The sequence below is a fragment of the Piliocolobus tephrosceles genome, chromosome 11 (genome assembly GCF_002776525.5).
Source record: "Piliocolobus tephrosceles isolate RC106 chromosome 11, ASM277652v3, whole genome shotgun sequence".
NCBI classification, from domain to species: Eukaryota; Metazoa; Chordata; class Mammalia; order Primates; family Cercopithecidae; genus Piliocolobus; species Piliocolobus tephrosceles.
Window position 1 is genome coordinate 67,425,336 of NC_045444.1, and position 19,803 is coordinate 67,445,138.

The 19,803-nt window shown below is 38.5% G+C and overlaps 1 protein-coding gene across 1 annotated transcript in view; it reads left to right on the forward strand.

Moving 5' to 3' along the window:
* Window positions 1-18,712: 18,712 nt before the first annotated feature.
* ITGA4 (integrin subunit alpha 4) overlaps window positions 18,713-19,803 on the forward strand; it is an 81,041-nt gene continuing 79,950 nt past the window's right edge. Inside the window, exon 1 of the mRNA XM_023212357.3 lies at window positions 18,713-19,679. Coding sequence (XP_023068125.1) covers window positions 19,483-19,679 — 197 coding nt within the window. The 5' untranslated portion in view covers window positions 18,713-19,482. The remainder of the gene's footprint in view (window positions 19,680-19,803) is intronic.

Consider the following 19,803-nt stretch of genomic DNA (forward strand, 5'->3'; position numbering starts at 1 on the left):
TTACTCAATAAATAGTGCTGAGAAAACTGGCTAGCCACATACAGAAGAATAAAACTGGATCCGTACTTATCATCCTATACAAAAATTAACTCAATATGGATTAAATACTTAAATGTAAGACCTCAAAAAATAAAAATCCTGGAAAAAACCTGAGTATACTCTTCTGGACATCGGCTTAGGCAAATAACTTATGGCAAATAACTTATGAGACCTTAAAAGCAAACACAACCAAAACAAAATTGACAACTGGAACCTAATTAAAACTAAAGAGCTTCTGCACAGCAAAAGAAACTATCAACAGAGTAAGCAGACAACCTACAGAATAGGAGAAAATATTTGCAAACTGTACAAATATTTTTTGACAAAGAACTAAAATCCAGAATATATAAGTAACTTAAACAAATCCACAAGAAAAAAAATAAATAACCCAATTAAAAAGTGGGCAATGGACGTGTACAGACACTTTTCAAAAGAAGGCATACAAATATCCAAAATCATGAAAAAGTGCTCAACATCACTAATCATCAGAAAAATGCAAATTAAAACCACACTGAGATACCATCTCATACTGATCAGAATGGGTATTATTAAAATGTCAAAAAATAACATTTAAAAAAAAATTTAAAAAATGTTTTCAAAGAGGAAAAGAAATGCTTATACTTTGTTAGTTGGAATGCAAATTAGTTCAACTACTGTGGAAATCAGCATAAAGATTCTCAAATAACTAAAAATAGAACTACCATTTGACCCAGCAATCCCACTATTGGGTATCTACCCAAAGGAAAAGAAATAGTTTTATTATAAAGATACCTGCCCTGGCATGTTCATCACAGCACTATTCACAATAGCAAAGTCATGGAATCAACCTAAGTGTCCATCAACAGTTTACTGGATAAAGAAAATGATATAGGCCGGGCGCGGTGGCTCAAGCCTGTAATCCCAGCACTTTGGGAGGCCGAGACGGGCGGATCACGAGGTCAGGAGATCGAGACCATCCTGGCTAACACTGTGAAACCCCGTCTCTACTAAAAAAAATACAAAAAACTAGCCGGGCGAGGTGGCGGGCGCCTGTAGTCCCAGCTACTCGGGAGGCTGAGGCAGGAGAATGGCGTAAACCCGGGAGGCAGAGCTTGCAGTGAGCTGAGATCTGGCCACTGCACTCCAGCCCGGGCGACAGAGCGAGACTCCGTCTCAAAAAAAAAAAAAAAAAAAAGAAAATGATATATACACACACACACTGTAGAATACTATGCAGCCATAAGAAAGAATGAAATCATGTCATTCACAGCAACATAGATGGAGCTGGGGGTCATTATTTTAAGTGAAATAACTCCGAAACAGAAAATCAAATACCATATGTCCTCCCTTATAAGTGAGAGCTAAACAATGGGCCACGTGGACATAAAGATGGAAATAACGAATACTGAGGATTCCAAAATAGGGGAGGATGCAGGGGGTAAGAGTTGAAAATTTACCTATTACATACAACGTTCACTATTTGAGTGATGGGTTTTCTAGAAGCCCAAACCTCACCATTATGCAATATGCCCATGTAAGAAACCTGCATATGTACCCCCACATCTAAAATAAACAAGAAAATATTGGTCCAATTATGTCCTGATCATCCCATTCCCCTTTGTTGACCATTCACTTTCATGGCATCCCACAGAGCTCAGAATATTCTCCTTGTCCAAAAAGACTTCAGAAATAGTCACCTGGGGAAATTTCTGCAAAGAATGTCACCTTACTGATGATCAAAGGAAAGGCATTCTGCCTAGTTCTTCCCTAAATCAAAAACTTGATTAATATGGGAACAGGTAGAAGGGTGGCAAAAGCAAACATTTTCCAAAGTATGCTCTATGGACAGATAAATTTGTGATTAAACAGAGTGCAAAAATTTTTTTCATAACTTTTCAAATAATGATATGTTTTAGTTCTCTACAAAAGAGAACCTAGATTTTTTTCAAACTGTGTGTGACGATGGAACTCTCATTTGGGAAATAATGATCTTGTTCACAGAACCACTCTTCTTCAAAACACCATTACTGGGCAAAGGAGTGAATTTTACAGAATCAAATAGTATTTCTCAAAATCATGGTACATCAGTGATGTGCTTTGAAAGCCCACAGCAGGCTGTAAACATCTAAACATTTAAGTGTTACAATCTTTCTTGATGAAAAAGATCAACTACTTCAGAGAATTTACCAAAATTAATGCTTGATGTTAAGATTTGGATTCTCCAAAATGTTATTAATTCTCAAGAATTAGAAGGCTGTTTACATCAAAGTTCCTGTAAAGATATAGCTAGAAAATTGCTCCTTGTATTTTTCCCTTTCCATTATTAATTAAAATCATTATAAACTTGAGTTATTAAGGAAGCTGCTATCCTCCCCCTTCTCTTCCTTCTCCAGAGGCAGAAAGGCAGACACACAGGGAGGAAGGAAGAAAGAAAGAAAACAGGTAAAAGTATTTTTTACACACAGTTCCATTTGGTGGTATTTCAAAAAAGGCATTTAATTTAAGTTAAATATCTGTAACTACAATAGAAATTTTACCATGACAATATCCAGACAGGGAGAGACAAGATTTCTTACTACAATTCATTGAATCTGGTCATAAAAAAAATAGCATGCCACAAAATTTTATCTCATCTGTAAAAAAAGATTTATATCACTTCTAACTAAATGTCAAAATAGATTTTCATTAGATAGTCTAATTTAATTTTTCAACCACAAGATATTGACCAAAAATATTGATGTACACTTAGCTGCTCAGTTCAGATTGTCTTTGCTGGCATTTCTGACAATAGAATTTATACTTGGCTGGTATAACTGTGTAATGAGACTCAACTAAGAATATTCTCTTAAAACTTTACTACCAAAGTGTGATCCATAGCCTAGCAGTTTGGGATCATCTGGGAACATGTTAGAAATGCAGAATCTCAGGCCTCACCCAGACCTACTAAATCAGAATTTGCATTTGAACAAGATCTCCAGATGATTCACACCCACATTAAAATTTGAGATGCACTGTCTTAGAAGACATTCTCCAGGTGTTTTGTTATCATTGGGGATTGTTTTGTCACCACCTGGGGGTGATCAGCAAGTTTTCCTAAGAACTTGACACTGGAATTTCTGCTTAACCACTTAAAATGTATAACATACAACTGACTGAAAATACTGCTTAGAGTGCAACATACGTAACACTTTTTGGGCAGATCTTACATTCTAATGTTGAATAGAAAATTAATTCCACAACTTACCTATCTTCTCTCACTTTAGTAGCGCACAAGTTTACAAAGTGTGTGTGTGTGTCTGTTTCACAGTCACTTTACATCCCTAGTTAACATCAGAGCTGCCTTGGCTTCAAGTTTATCAGTTAGCAAAAATGCAAACAGCCAAGTCTGTGGCCACTAAATTCTCTAGAATGATTCCCACGTTATTGAAAGTATTTGGTTCCTTAGAAATGCTTCAAATTCTCCTAGATTCCAAAATCTCCAAGTTTATTTAAAACTCAACCTGTTCTCAGAAATATCACCAGAGTACCTGGGTGGGATGAGCTCACTTAAAATTTCGAGACCTTCTGACCTTCTCTATCTGCCTATCTGAAACGCAACAACATAATTACATGCTGACCGCTCAGCCCAAGCACTGTGCCATGGGGGCAGTGAGAGCAAGAAGATTTAACATCTGAGAATAGAGTCTGGCGTGTCATGTCTAAGTAAGACTGTGTCTTCGGCTGCATTCAGTATTTCCCTGCTGAGCCCAAAACTTGGCTCCTGTTGCCTCCTGCCTTTTCCAACACTCCTTAATATAGCTACATTCTCCATGTGAGGTTTTTAAGCACTGTGATTCATATGCCCATCATCTGCCCTCCTAAATTTGAAGAAACTGAAGTAGCTAGAATTTGGGGTAGTAAAACTACCATGGTCCGTTGTCATGCTTAGTATCACCCAAAGAAGAGATAGGAAAATTAAAAATTAACACCAAAGTTGATATATGGAGATTTGTGGGAGGGTTTGGTATCTAGTAGTTATAGGAGAAAAAGAGAAGATGAGGCCTATGCCAGCAGAAAAGAGTGGGTAGGGAAATGAGATAACCAGCTGTGTGGTAAAACCGATTTTCAGAAGGAGCAGACTTCCTTTCCAGAGACTGATTTTTGGTCTTCATGCTGGTCCAGAGAATAAGCCTGTGATGACCTCAAAGGGCCGCCACGCAGGCCTCCCTCTTGGACAGAGCAAACCTGCAGCCCCAGGGTCAGTTTCGAGACTCATTGTTCTCACTCATCTTCTTCCAGACACTCTAAGTCTTACAAACCTTGTGTCCTCCCCAAACCTCTAATTGCTAAATCCCCATTGTATGTGACCTAAAAGTCACATTCACATGTAGGCCACTTTCTTCTTAAAACTCTACACTTTTGGTCTTCTGAAACATTTCCCTGATTTTCCTAGCTCTCTAATGATTCTTAGATCTAATTATGGCTTGCTTTTCCTCTGCTGGATCCAAAAGTGTATTATCCTCCAAGATTCTTTCCATAGCTCCCTTCTATTTTCCTTCCACATCTCTCCATCATCCACCTATATGTTAATAATGCTACTAAGATAATATCTTTAGCAAATACATCTCTTCTGAGTCCCAAATTATATATATTAATTGTCTCTGGAACACATTCACTTGCATGTCTCAGAAAATTCAAGCTCAACACCCTAATCAACTCCACCCTAATTATCCTCCCGTTGAGACCTGTTCCTCTCCTTTACACCTTATCACACTGAATGGCATTACCCAGTCACCCAAAACTGTGGACACTATGCTTAAGTTCTCCCTTGCCCTCACCCCATCCCTTTCTCTTTAGCCATTTAAGACATTTAGTTAGGGCTCTTGGCATATTTCTCCTATACTAATACATCAGTCATTTAACTAGGCTGTCTGTTAATTTCCCATCACTTCAGTCTATGTAAGCATATTATTCTACTGCATAAGGTAATTTTTTCTGACTTCACAAAAAATCTATAGTTCTTAGCATGGCATATAAGCTTGACACAATCTAAACTTTGCCTACCTATTCTGTCTGTTCTCACCACTACCTGTTCTATGACAGGTGCATAAAGTTTCCTGACTTCACACTGTCTTAGTGCTCCACCTTATCTCCCTCGTAAGCACCTACTCAAACAGAGAGATTCAATTTAGGTGTCCCCCTCTGATAAAGCTTTACCTGGCTCTCAGAATTGGCCATTCCTTTCTTTGTTCCCACACAGAATATTGCACTTTTTAAAAAGTGTAGTATTTTATTTATTTGTTTTACATCAATCTCATTTGTACATACAGTAATTTCCTTGAATGTGGGATCCTGCCTTATTTATGTTTGTATTTGTATCACCAGCCATACCTGGCATAGGGTAAGTGCCACTAAATATTCACAGAGAAAGAATGACTAGGCATAGAATGCATTTGAAGAAAACAGCGAACTTGTATATACTTTACATGATAATGCCTAAGATTTGTCCATGAGGACAAAGCCAATTTTAAATCAAAAGCTTCTGGTAGACTGAACAGCATTTACAGTATAAGCTAAAGGGATAATATCAGAGTCATTCTTGTTGTGATGGGGGGAACCTGAAAGAAGCAGATTCGAGTTCTAAGTATACTGACACTGACACGTGGTCAGGGAGGTTGCAAAAGAAGAAGGGGGCAGATTTTAATCTGTTAACAGACATCTGAGTTACAAATCAGAGGGATATAGAAGAACAAGAAGGCTGCCCGTAAGTGTTTCTTTCTTCAATTCAACTCCCATGCGGGAGCTCTTTTGATGTTATTTACAAGTCAGACGATCATCTCACTTCAAACAATACTCTTAGCCTGTGTGCACCTCCTGTCTCTTTTAACTGAGTTCTCTAGTGAAAAATAGGGAATTTCTCTACATTGAAGTCAAAAGCCCTTTGGAATTCCTGTCTGTGAAAGATTGTCAAAAGAGGTTATAAAATCTGGAACTTTTGTTGTTGTTCTTAAGGACAGTTCTCCTGAATTAAAAAATGTCTGATGCTACTGACAGTCTGATTTAGAATGTGAGTCTATTATGAGGACAGTGAGAAAGGTTTAATACTGTCCCCACCCCTTATTCTACTCTTGTAGTTTTTATTTTATGAAAAACCTAAGGGACTCAAAGTTACAAAAATGCCCATTGGCAGTATCTACTGTTAATACCAGCCATGATCCCATAGCAAGGATTCATTTCAGTCAAGCCACTAAAATTTTATTTGATTCAATGAAAATGTTTTCAGTGAAGCTATGAAAGCATTTTTGCCCATTCCCTAAACTATTACTTGTTAAAAACTGAATTGAATTTCATAAAGATTTATGAGCACTTCCAAAATCACTTAACAGCCAAAAGCCACGTAGTAACTTTACCCACGTTTGAATAAAACGTGACGCTGGTGGAAGTTACAGTTGTAAAAGAGTGGTAAGATTAGATTTGAATCATTTCCACCCAGACCTTGCTTTATCTACTGCAGGGCCTACAGCTCTGCTATGAGTCCACATCTGCTGGCCCTAAAGAATTATATAAGATTGCTAAAACCATGGGCCTTTACAGTATCAGCTTATTAAATTTTAGTATAACACTCATACATACGGACAGAAATGTAGAAGGGGCAATTATGTCTCAAGAGTAAATAACCTGACAATCATTCTAGAGTTTGAAATAGATTTATTTTTATATTTATACTTGAATATAGGAAGGTCAGTGGTCCAATAATTATTTTAAATAAAAAGTTTCATTATGAAAACTGAACATAGATCTGAAAATTCATTCTGCTTTATTTCATTCCTTCAGGTCCATTTTCTAATATTTAACTCATGCACATGAACAGCACTGAGCAAGATGGAGTGGCTTCTCAAAACTGTCTTAATAAAGAGAATGATCAAGAGTTTGAATTTCTAAGACTTTCTTAATTTATAAGGAAAACAAGTTGTCAATCTAAAATGAGCTAAGCTAGGAATTACATAAATAGGTGCTATCAACATTTAAAGGCAAGATTTCTTGGAGTAATCAGAGGTGATTACTCAGAGTAGACTTTTTCTGATGTCTTCAGATACAGAGTTTCTCTTCTCTATACATAAATAGGATATGTATGTCTCTTCTCTATACACTGAGGAAAAAAAATAGTTTACAAAAATAGTAAATTTGAATAGCTGACCAGACCTTGAACAAACGCTGTCCCACTTGCTTGTTAAAATGTTTTTGTTAACATGTTCCCTGGGCAATCTCCATATATATATATCCCTGGGCAATCTCCATATATATATATATATAAAACAGTCTTGCTCTGTCACCCAGGCTGGAGCACAAAGGTGCAATCACGGCTCGCTGAAGGCTGAAGCAATTCTCCTACCTCAGCCTCCTGAGTAGCTGGGACTACAGGAGCAGGCCACCATGGTGGTTAATTTTGGTAGTTTTTGGACAGACAGGATTTTGCCATGTTGCCCAGGCTTGTCTTAAACTCCTTGGTTCAAGCAATCCTCCCATCACAGCCTTGCGAATTGCTGAGATTACAGGTGTGAGCCACTGGCCCCCACCAATCTCAGTATCATTAAGATACCAAAGATAAGTCATAGAAGTTTCAGCTCTGTTCATAGCCATTGCCCAGGAACATATGGACCTGTTGCTGTTTTGGTTAGTTTCCACCTGTTTCTGAAACCTTAGAAGTGCATTTTATATCATTATCTATCATTTCATTACACCATACAATGCTGCTTAGATCTCAAGCTTTACTGTTAATAACCTCATATCTATTTTGGTGCAGCTTGAGAAAAGGTATTTTTTAAATTATAAAGATCTAAACAAGTATAATTTATTATTATGATGATCATTTACCAGAAGGCTACATATGTAAGAGTACAAAGGAAAGGGAGTTTTAGGAAAGGCAATTTCAAAACACTAGAAAAGAGTGTTATCCAACAGTTCTGGAAAGAAAAGTTAAGTTTCCTAATATGCTTATACTTAACGAGGCCATAATATGCTAAGAAGATGATATAGATAGATAGTTGATTATAGATGTTGATATATAGCCAGATAGATAGATGTTGATGTTTATTCATGATTCATATATTTCTTATTGTTGCATCATCTCACCTTCTTGAATAGAGCTATCTACTGATTGAATGCTCTTTATCTGTTCATTTATCTCTGTATGGTTTTCTGATTCCTATTGCATGAAAGAAGAGGGTTCTCTCTAAAATAATGAGGGTTCTCGTGCTGCCTATGAGAACTAAAAACAATAACATTTTGGAAATGAATATAACTTTAGTGACAATCTGATTTACCCCTTTCATTTTAATAACAAGAAAGTTGTGAAAATACAAGGGCAGTTCCATTATTAAGAACTTCAGGTCTCTCAAATCCCTGTTTAGTTTCTAAAACTGGTTTTAAATAAGCCTGCAGATTTTATGTGAACCATGAAAAGAATAAGCAATATTTTTACATTCTACAAGTAAAATTTTTATATTATTATTGGGTTGAATTAGTATTATCAACCTTGTAGACAGAAGTAAAAAAAAAGATTTGAATTTAAAATTTTTACTTTTATCCACAATTCTAACAAGTTTTTTTTAAAAGAAATGAACAACATACAGTTTTAAAATCAAAATAGTTATTCTAGTTTCTGTAAACAGAGGAAATTTACTTTACTGGGCCAATATACTGTGCAACTGTTATAAACAAAGCTGATTTCCAGTGTATACCAAAAATAGCACATCCAAGCTCTCTGCTGGTCTTTCAATTCACAGACATAAGATAGAGTTGATATTATTTTTTATTTGTAGTAATATGCACAATATTTTACAATGAAAATTGTAATTATTTTCCCCCAAATTCTGCTGGCTTCTAAACCATTCAGGAAACCTCAGTGCATTAAATTATTTCTCTCATTTCCTACTGTTGTTCTTACAAAGTGGTATAGCCTCATTTCACTGTTTTATCTTCCTATTTACTGATGATATTTTAGTCTTTCATGTTCTCTTATCTCTTTTATCTAGTCTACAAGGACTAATGTTTATGTCCCTCCAGTTTGGTCTGGTGAAAGAAAGAAATAGAGAGAAAGAGAAAGAAAAAGTAAGATTAAGTTTAAAGACTAAGATTTAACTAAATTTCTTTTAGTCGCCCATACAACATTTTGCTACTCTGAAAATCCCACTATTACATTATTTGTGCTATATCCACAACATATTTTGTAAGTTGTTTGAAATTGTTTCCTAGTTTTGAGTTTGTTGTGCGTTTCTCCAGTTAGATTGCCAGCTATTGATAAATAAGAACATATCGTTAGCTTCTTTTGTGTTTTCAGCGTGCTTGGACATATGTACATATGCTTGCTGTGTGATCTTACTTTATGCATAATTCTACTTTTTTTCACCATATTCCTTTCTAAAAATGCCTGGAACTCTGTTTTTTCAAGATGAAGCCATGTGTGTGAGAATCTTGTGGCAAAACACTGCTGTGTAGCACTTTTACATAAAATAGATTCTAACTCCTGATAATAAAGGAAAGCAATGCTGCAAACTATCTGTGTGTCTTGTGAACCTTTGAGAGCCAGTGTGGACCAGTTGTTAAATCATCCCAGTGTATAAATTCAATCTTCCAGGTCAGATTACTTATGAGATAAAAGGTCGTCACGTAATAACTATGTGCCCTGAGAGTAGAATGATTTTATACCCAGTCTTTTATACACTGTAACAAGAGGAGCAATTGTTTCTTCTTTTGAATTGAAGCATGAAATAGACTTGGTTTTAAAAGTAGCAGTAGTTTCGGAGTTGTGAAAAGAAGAGTAAAAAGTAATATTTATCAAAATTACCCTCCTACTGCAGAAAAATGGCCCTGAACATCCCAGCCAGAAGAAATTTCCTCATCTGTTCTCTGTTATGCACCATCTTGTGTGGCATTTGACACTCTACTGGCTTGATCTGTCAATTTACCAAAGTAAAGGGAACATGCTGAGAGGGAAGGTAAAATAGATTATGTTTGGGTGGATAGAAAGAAAGTGAGTTTAAGGCCAAACATGGAGGGCATGAAGCCCCTGGCGAGAAATTCTAATTTATTTCAGTTGAATAGAGGGAGGAACTATTAGGATACTCCTAAGGACAGAGTTGAAAAATGACATATCAATAGTTACGCTGTAGAAAAAAAAATCTACTTGTATATATTAAAAAATGACAAGTATATACTGAAAAGTGACAAGAAAAAAAAGGAAATATTTATTTATTATTTATTATCATGTTGCCCTTTTGGAATGCCCATCTAAACAAGATAATGATCCCAATGCTTTTTGCCATGGTATGTATGGCATCTCTCAGTAACATGTAACAGGCATTCAATAAATTTGTTGAATGAGTGAATAAGTATAAGTAAATACAGACATAAATAGCGCTTTATTAACTAAGATAATCTTCCACATATAGGTCATTGCCTTGATTTCAGATTTTTATACATAGTTTATTTCTGTAGGTAGTTCATTTCTAAAAAAATTATAACATTCATGATGATGATGCTAAAAGGGAAGAAAAGAGTGATGAAGGAGAAAGGTCTATTTACTCATTATTTATTATGTGCTAAGCATTATATTAAGTGCTTTGCCCTCATGTACTCATCTTCCCCATCCAACAAGAGAAAACTTAATTATGCAAATAAAAACCAGGTTTGAGCAATACTAACAAATCACTCCAGGTTCTGATTGACAGTTGTAGCAGACACTGTTGATGCCCTACGCCTTGGGCCACACGAGCCCACCTGCGACTGCGTATACAATCTCATAACATTGGCAGCTTCCCAGCTCCCACGTTTTTGTCTCTCACAACTGTCTGAGTATACCTGGGAGCTTGCTTGCTGGCAAACAGGTACAATCTGCAAGTATTGGGAGGTGATCTCTCCACCAGTGGAGGATGAGAGTCCTTGGATAGATGCCTCAGCCTCTCAGTCTTTCAGGGATTAGGGATTCTTTAGCCATGTCTCATACACTTTCTCAGCAGGTTTCAAAAGTCTTACAATTGAAGAGAAGCCTTTGATTCATGTTTCGTTTAAAGCAACCTTGTCATTAATACCCATATTAAAGCATCAGGGTCAAGTGCGGTGGCTCACGCCTGTAATCCCAGCACTTTGGGATGTCAATGCAAGTAGATCACTTGAAGCCAGTTTAAGAGCAGTCTGGCCAACATGGTGAAACCCCATCTCTACTTAAAAAAAAAAAAAATACAAAAAATTAGCTGGGTGTGATGACATGCACCTGTAGTTCCAAACTCAGAGAATCACTTTAACCCAGGCCTGGGCAACAGAGCGAGACTGTCTTAAAAAAAAAAAAAAAGGCATCAAGAAGTGTGGTCTAATAATATGTATCTGGATAGAAGAATTGAGCTTCTTGTCTCTGGTTGGTAACTTTAGTAGAGTTTGGATCCCCTGAAAGCTGACCTTGAGGCAAGCACTTGGGTGTAACAGTTTAAAGAGGTGTCTTAGAAGGTTAGATTTGGGAGAGGCAGAGAAATTGTAAAAAATGTTTAATGCATCTCTAATTGTTTTACATGCTTTACCTTAGTAATTTTTTAAAATCTAATTTTAAAAAGTGTAACAAAAAACACTACTTGCCAGACGTATCTACATGAATGTCCCACCAATACCTCAAACTTATCTCTAGAACCCAGTGAGTACTATCTAAACACACTCTCCATCTCCCCCAACGCCATGCACCCCTCCACCCCACCCTGTTCTTCCCCATTCCAACTCTTCCATCTGGTTGCTTTATGTTTTGTTTTTCATGGTATTACCAGTGTCTCTGTCACCAGGTCTAAAAATGCTGGTCATATTTTACTTCCTCTTAGTACCTACACCACACGATACACATCACGTTTTTTCCCCAATGCCTTACGAGTTCTTTCATTTGCCCTGCCCTGCTGTCTGCATAAGTTTGGGTCTTGAAACTGCCTTTATGCCTACACTCTTTGTCAGCAACCAACTGTCTCTTGTCTCCTCATTGTATATGATATTTAATTTCACTACATTATATTATCTAAGGTATATCATATCTTCCTTTGTAAATTATAAACTAAGATTAGGACTCACTTTTTATACAGTTTCACATCTGTCAAAGGACTTAGCATATTGTTTTGCATGTAGTAATGAACATAAACCTGTAAATTTCCAGTTTATGACACTAATGATGTAAAAAGCCAAAATCATGTAAGGGCCACTTAAAAAATACAGAGCACCTGCTACTTGCCAAGTAGCATATTAAGTGCTAGAGACATGGTGGTAAACAACAGGAGCAAAACAAAGCTCTTTTCTACTCTCAAATTCTAGTGAGAAAGATATAAAATATATGATTATAAATTAAAGAGTTCTGGAGATAATGAACAGGATTGTCTGGCAGAGAATATTATGGTGACCTATTTTAAATTGGATGGGCAGAAAGTCCTCTGTGAGGAGATCTTTAAGCTGAGATGGAAGAAAGAGAAAGAGGAATCATGTGAAAAGTCAAAGGCTATGTGTCCAAGAAGAGGTAATAACATGGTGAAGACCTTGAGGATGAAAAAACCTTGATTCCTAAGGAAATTAAGAAAGGCTGATATGACAAAAGCCGAGTGATCCAGGAGGAGTGGCGAATGCTAAGGCTGGTGCTGTAGTCAGAGGCCAGGTCATAGGGTCCTTTTAGGCCATGTTGAGTGTGGTTTGTACTATAAGAAAGCGACGGAAAACTGTTTAAAGTATTTAAGCAAAGAAGTAGTTGCCTGATTCATTTAGAATCTTGAAAGTTCACTCTGGCTTCTGTGCAGAAATTTGATGAGGTGGGGCAATGAAAAAGGGAGACCACGTAGCAGATTATTAAGTAGCCCATATGAAATTATCTTGAGAAATGGTAGTAGCTATGCAAAAGAAGATTAACATAAGATGGGCTTGAGACACATTTTAGAGGTCAAATTGATAGGACCTTGTGATTGATGGATTCTTTGTTGAAGTTAGAGGGAGGTATTACTTTCCGAATTTCTGGCTTGAACAACTGGTCAGATAGAGTGCCCAGTTGCTCTGAAAAGAAAGAGAGTGGGTGGAAGAGTGGTTTAGATGAGAAATCAAGGAACCAGAACTCAGTTTTAGGTATGTTACATGCACAATGCCCACTGTACATCCAAGTGGAGATGTCCGGTAGGCAGTAGAACAAATGAACCGGGAGCTCTGAAGAAACGTCCAGGCTGGAGACATAAACTGGAGACTCATGATATTTATTTTTTTCATGTCAAACAATTGAGGGTATATTTAAATAACTCATGAAATAGCTGATTGATTAACAGATATTTCAACATGTATATAAAAAAATCAAACTTTATTTTTAAATGATTTTTTTTTACCTACTGAGTAAAAGAATGTTATGCAAAAGCAAAACAAGGATTCCTCAAGGATTTAGAAGCCAATTAATTATTGGGTGTATAGAATATAGTAAGAGAATATAATTTAAATTGTACCTTCTATGTACTGTTTCCATTGTACTCTTCTATGAGGATGTTTATCACCAAAAAAAGACAATCACGGATAATTTCAGAGGATTGTTTCTTCACGTATTTTAATTGTATCCCCCACTGACCATCCAATACAGTTACTTGATATTAGTTGTGAATACATTTTTTCCTTTTTAACTTTTTTTTATAGTACACTATACATATAAAAGTTATCATCTTTACCATTTTTAAGTGTGAAGTCCAGTGGTAATAACTATATATGTATTTTTCCCTTCATCACCCTCCACCTACCTTTCCTGCCCTCTAGTAACTACTATTCTACTCTCTATCTTCATAAGATTCACTTTTTAAGCTCCCATATATGAGTCAGGGCATGCAATATTTGTCCTTCTGTGCTTGGCTTAGTTCACTTAACATAATGGCCTCCAGTTCCATCCATGTTGCTGCAAATGACAGGATTTAATTCTTTTTTATGGTTGAATTATATTCCATTATGTATGTGTATTTCTTTATCCATTCACTCGTTGATGGGCACTTAGGGTGATTCCATATTTTGGCTATTGTGAATAGTGCTGCAATAAACATGGGAGTGGAGATATTTCTTCAATGTATTGATTTCCTTTATTTTGGATATATACCCACAAGAATTGCTGGATCATATCATAGTTCTAGTTTTACTTTTTTGAGGAACCTCTATTCTGTTCTCCACAGTGGCTGTATTAATTTACATTTCCAGTAGCACTGTATGAGGGTTCCCCTTTGACACCACTTTGTCACTAGCATCAACTGGGCACTCTATCTGACCAGTTGTTCAAGCCAGAAATTCAGAAAGTAATACCTCCCTCTAACTTCAACAAAGAATCCATCAATCACAAGGTCCTATCAATTTGACCTCTAAAATGTGTCTCAAGCCCATCTTATGTTAATCTTCTTTTGCACAGCTACTACCATTTCTCAAGATAATTTCATGTGGGCTACTTAATAATCTTTTTTATATAAGCCATTTTAACTGGAGTGAGATGATATTGTAGTTTTGATTTGCATTTTTCTGATGATTAGTGATGTTGTACAGGTTTTCACATACCAGTTGGCTATTTGTTTGTCTTCTTTTGAGAAATATCTATCGAGATCTTTTGCCAATTTTGAAATTACATTCTTTGTTAGGTTTTTGTTTCGTTGCTATTGAGTTGTTTGAGCTCCTTATATATTCTGGTTATTAATCCCTTGTCAGAGAGTGTGCAAATGTTTTCTCTCATTATATGGGTTCTCTCTACATTTTGTTGATGTTTTCTTTGCTGTGTAGAAGCTTTTTAGCTTGATGTAATCTCATTTGTCTATTTTTGTTCTGTTTGCCTGTGCTTTTTAGGTCTTACACAAAAACATCTTTGTTCAGACCAATATCTTAGAGCATTTGTCCAATGTTTTCTCCTAGTAATTTCATAATTTCAGGTCTATAATTCATTTTGATTTGGTTTTTGTGTATGGTGAGAAAGTTCTAATTTTATTTATTTTTTTTTTTGCATGTAGTTATTAAGTTTTCCCAGCACCATTTATTGAAGAGACTGTTTTTTCCCGTTGTATGTTCTTTATACCTTTGTCACAGATTAGTTGGTTGTATGTGAATGGATTTATATGTGGATTCTCTATTCTGTTCCATTTGTCTGTGTGTCTGTTTCTATGCCAGGACTGTTTCTATGCCAGGACTGTGCTGTTTTAGTTACTATAGCTTTGTAGTAAATTTTGAAGTTAGGTAGTGTGATGCCTCCATCTTTGTTCTTTTTGCTCAGGACTGCGTTGGTTGTGCAGGGTCTTTTGTGGTTTCTTACAAATTTTAGGAATTTTTCGATTTATGTGAAGAATGCCATTGGTATTTTGATAGGAATTGCATTGAATCTGTAAATTTCTTTAGGTAGTACTGTAATTTTCACAATATTAGTTCTTCCAATCCATCATCATGGAATCTCTTTCTGGGTTTTTATGTCCTCTTCAATTTCTTTTATCGGAGTTTTATAGTTTTCCTTGAATAGATATTTTACTTTTTCAGTTAAATTGATTCCTAGGTATTGTATATTTTTGTAGCTATTGTAAAAGGAACTACTTTCTTGCTTTTTACTCAGATTGTTCACCGTTGGCATATATAAATGCTATTGATTTTTGTATGCTGATTTTGCATGCTGCAACTTTACTGACTCAGATCTAACAGCTTTCAGGTGGACTCTTTAGATTTTTCTAGGTATAAGATCATGTAGTCTGCAAACAAAGCTAATTTGACTTCTTCCTTTCCAATTTGGATACCCTTCCTTTCTTCCTCTTGCCTCATAGCTCTGGCCAGGACTTCCTGTACTATGTAGAATAACAGTGGTGAGAGGGGTTATCCTTTTCTGTTTAAGTCCTTGGAGGAAAAGCCTTCATTTTTTCTGTGTTCAGTATGATGTTGACTGTAGGTTTGTCATATATGGCCTTTATTATTTTGAAGTATGTTCCTTCTATATCCATTTTGGTGAGAATTTTTATCATAAAGGAATGTTGAATTTTATCAAATGCTGTTTCAGCATCTATTGAAATAAGTATACCATTTCTGTTAATGACTTATAATATTTAGATTGTTTTTAAAGACATAGGAAATGGGCTAGATCTCCTAAAGAGGGAAGATGGAAAGACAATGAAAGAGGTTCCAGAATATAGCCCTGGGGATTTCCAGCACTTATGGTGGAGGGAAAGGAGACATCAGAGGAAACGCAGAGTGGCCAGATAGAAAGGGAGGAAAAAGCTTAATAAGGTGGTATCATGAGAAGAGAGTCTTTCTTCAAGGAGAAATGCTTACTCTTGATAACAACTGAAAAATAGGGTGAGTCCACATGAGAATTCTCGCTACTGTGGAGGACTTTCTACACAAGGTTAGAGATCACTTGTATTTTGTCTACTATAATTTTAGTCCATAATGCATTTTCTGGCACATAGTGGGCATTTGATACGTATTCATTTAATGACATTTAATAATCGAGTGCCCAAATATTTATGTCAGGTTGAGAGCTAGGGATAGGCATGAGTCTTTCTTCAACATCCTTCTGATTAGAGAGATAGCAGTATCTTCAGTTTATTTTAAAGCATCATGAAACACATTTTATTTCTGCTAACATTAGGCAAAGCGAGCTGTTTTCTAAGCCTTGGAGGAAGGAAATTCAGTTAACCTGTGAGATAATGTAGGGTGGCTATTTCTCGAAAGGTAGTGAATCATAGCTATAACCATAACTGTGGAAAAAAGTCCTGCCTTATCAACCACTCCACTGACTGCTAGTCACCAAAACTACACTATGAAACAAATTGTGTTGAGTGGCTTTCATTGTAAAAGACTTTGGTGAAGGGAGGGAAAGAAACTGGTAGGGGTTCAGATCAGAAGATCTGGCTTTGCCAGTTTCTGGAGGGTGTCAGAATGGCTTCAATATACCTACGTCCTTGGCCTCAACTGGAGGTTTTGTAGCTACAAACAAGAAGGATTGCGTAGTTCAGAATAACGACAATGTAAGCTAATTGTGGAACTGGGTTAAAATCAGCATGTAGATCTACTAAGAAAGAAACACACTTGGCACTACTGCAGAGAGAAATATCAGAACCATTCTCCACGGGCCCTGATTGTTAGCTTTCTGGAAGCCATTTCATTTTTACAATAGATTTATCACACACTGTATCGACTTTTTACTGTAAAGAGAAAGTTAATATTCCTCATATTTTGTCTGTTGACAGAGTGAAAATAATTGCATTGGGTTTGGCTAGAATATCCTGTCATTCTATAAATATCTCAAACTCCACATGGCTAAAACTTAACCCATCAATGCCCCCATCTGCATGCATGCATATACATGCATATTACTTCATTTCTCAGTGTTTTTTTCTCTATGAATGCTATCACCACACACCCAGTCCCCAAATCCAAAACTGGCCTGGGGATTTTCAACAATTACGGTGGAAGAAACCAGCAGAGGAGACTCAAAGAGTGCCCAGATAGGAAGGGAGGAGAAAAAAGTTCAATAAAGTGGTGCCCTGAGAGGAGAGTCTTTCAAGAAAGAGAAATACTTCCCCTTGGGCTTATCCTCTCTCTATTTATTGTTGCTGGGGCTTCCAAAATTAGGTTTTCTGTGTTCAGTCTTGCGTTCACACTTTTGAAACCCAGAGCTGACCAAGACAAATCCCTCAACTTCCTGTCAGCCCCAACATAGATTTAAAATTCCTAACCTGGCTTATGAGGTTCACCATGTATTCCTGCTTCTCTAAGTCAGGCTCATATCACACCAACCTGTGTGTGGGGTGGCTAAATACACTAGCCAGGGAAGCTCTTTCAGTTCTTCTACCTGGCCCCGCTGGAGCCCTCCTTATTGCTCATTCCGTTCTTAGCCTGATTCAAGATTCCTGGTCCTTCACATCTCTCTTTACGTGTCCTCACCTGGAACTTTCTCTAGTTAGTACAAATTTTTCTATCTACCATTGGAGCAAACATTTTTTGAAAGTTTGTATCAGTCCTGCCTTACTCTTGGTGGAATCCTGCCGTCCTAGCCAAGTGCCTGCTCCATGAATGTGCTGAATAAATGAATAAGCATTTTAATTATGTATCTGTCATTAGTGTCAGATGTGTTATTCCAGCAGGGTTTTAGCACACAGACACACTCTTTGATGCAGACTTTTCCTGTCTTTTCTTTTTACATATAGCAACAATAAAACAACTAGACCTTCATCTCCTGAAAATATCGGTCTAATAATCACCTATGACTGTCCCTCTGGTTGCTGAAGGGAAAAAACAAAACAAAACAAAACAAAAAACAAAGGCAGGGCACACCTGGATTGCATTAGAATGAAACTCACTACCCAGTTCAGGTGTGTTGCATCATGGCTCTCCGACACATTTCAGAGGCTCATTAGGACCTTGACCCCACACTGGGGTTTACACCCCTAATAGCAGGTGTGTCCCGTGGCAACTGAGTGGGTGCGTGAAAAGAGGATAATCAAGAACCAGTTGGAGCAATCAGAATTGGTTAAAGTGAATCAAGTAACAGTGCTTCCTTGACCCAACCTCTCTGTTAGGGTCGGCCACAGCCTATAACCGCCTGCCGTTCAACCTGAGCGGCTGCTGCTCGCCTGCTCACGCACACAGGCCGGGGTGCAGAGGAAGTGTGGGGAGGAAGGAAGTGGGCATAGAAGGGTGCCGAGTGTGGGTCTTGAAGAGACTAGCCATAACGTCTCTGTCACTGAAATGTTCCCCAGGGGTCTTCGGCGAGTTTGTTTGTTTTTTTTTAATCTGTGGCTCTTGATAATTTATCTAGTGGTTGCCTACACCTGAAAAACAAGACACAGTGCTTGACTATCAACGAAAGAACTGGACGGCTCCCCGCCGCAGTCCCAGTCCCCGAGTTTGTGGCTGGCATTTGGGCCACGCCGGGCTGCCTGCTAGAGGCTGGGCGGTCACAGCCAGGGGCGCGCGGTTTGGGGCCACACAGTTCCGCTTCTAGGCCCCAACTACTGTTAAAAGGGGAAGCCCGTGCTCCATCTAGGTCCGCTCTGAGCCCAGAGCCATCCCGCGCTCTGCGGGCTGGGAGGTCGGGCCGGGGCGCGCGTTCTGCGCAGCCGAGGCTCCCCAGCGCCCCCTGCAGCCGCGCGTAAGGGGAGACGGGGCCCGGCCCTGCGCCTCCGCACCACGCCCGGGACCCCACCCAGCGACCCGTACCCGGAGAATCAGCGCGAGAACCCGAAGCTCCCGGCGAGCAGCAGAAACCGGGAGTGGGGCTGGGCGAGTGCGCGGCATCCCAGGCCAGCCGGATCGCTCCGCCCGCGGTGGGCCGACTTCCCCTCCTCTTCCCTCCCTCCTTCCTTTTCTGTAGCCCGCCGGCGCCGGACACGCTGCGCCTCATCTCTTGGGGCGTTCTTCCCCGTTGGCCAACCGTCGCATCCCGTGCAACTTTGGGGCAGTGGCCGTTTAGTGTTGAATGTTCCCCACCGAGAGCGCATGGCTTGGGAAGCGAGGCGCGAACCTGGTCCCCGAAGGGCCGCCGTCCGGGAGACGGTGATGCTCTTGCTGTGCCTGGGGGTCCCGACCGGCCGCCCCTACAACGTGGACACTGAGAGCGCGCTGCTTTACCAGGGCCCCCCCAACACGCTGTTTGGTTACTCGGTCGTGCTGCACAGCCACGGGGCGAACCGATGGTGAGTAGAGTTGGACCAATGAGCCCTCAGCAGCTCAGAGGGGCGTGAGAACGGCGCCCAAGGGATTCCCTGCCCGGTTCAAACTTTTCTCCCTCCCAAGGAGGCAGGAGGGAAACGCTGCGAG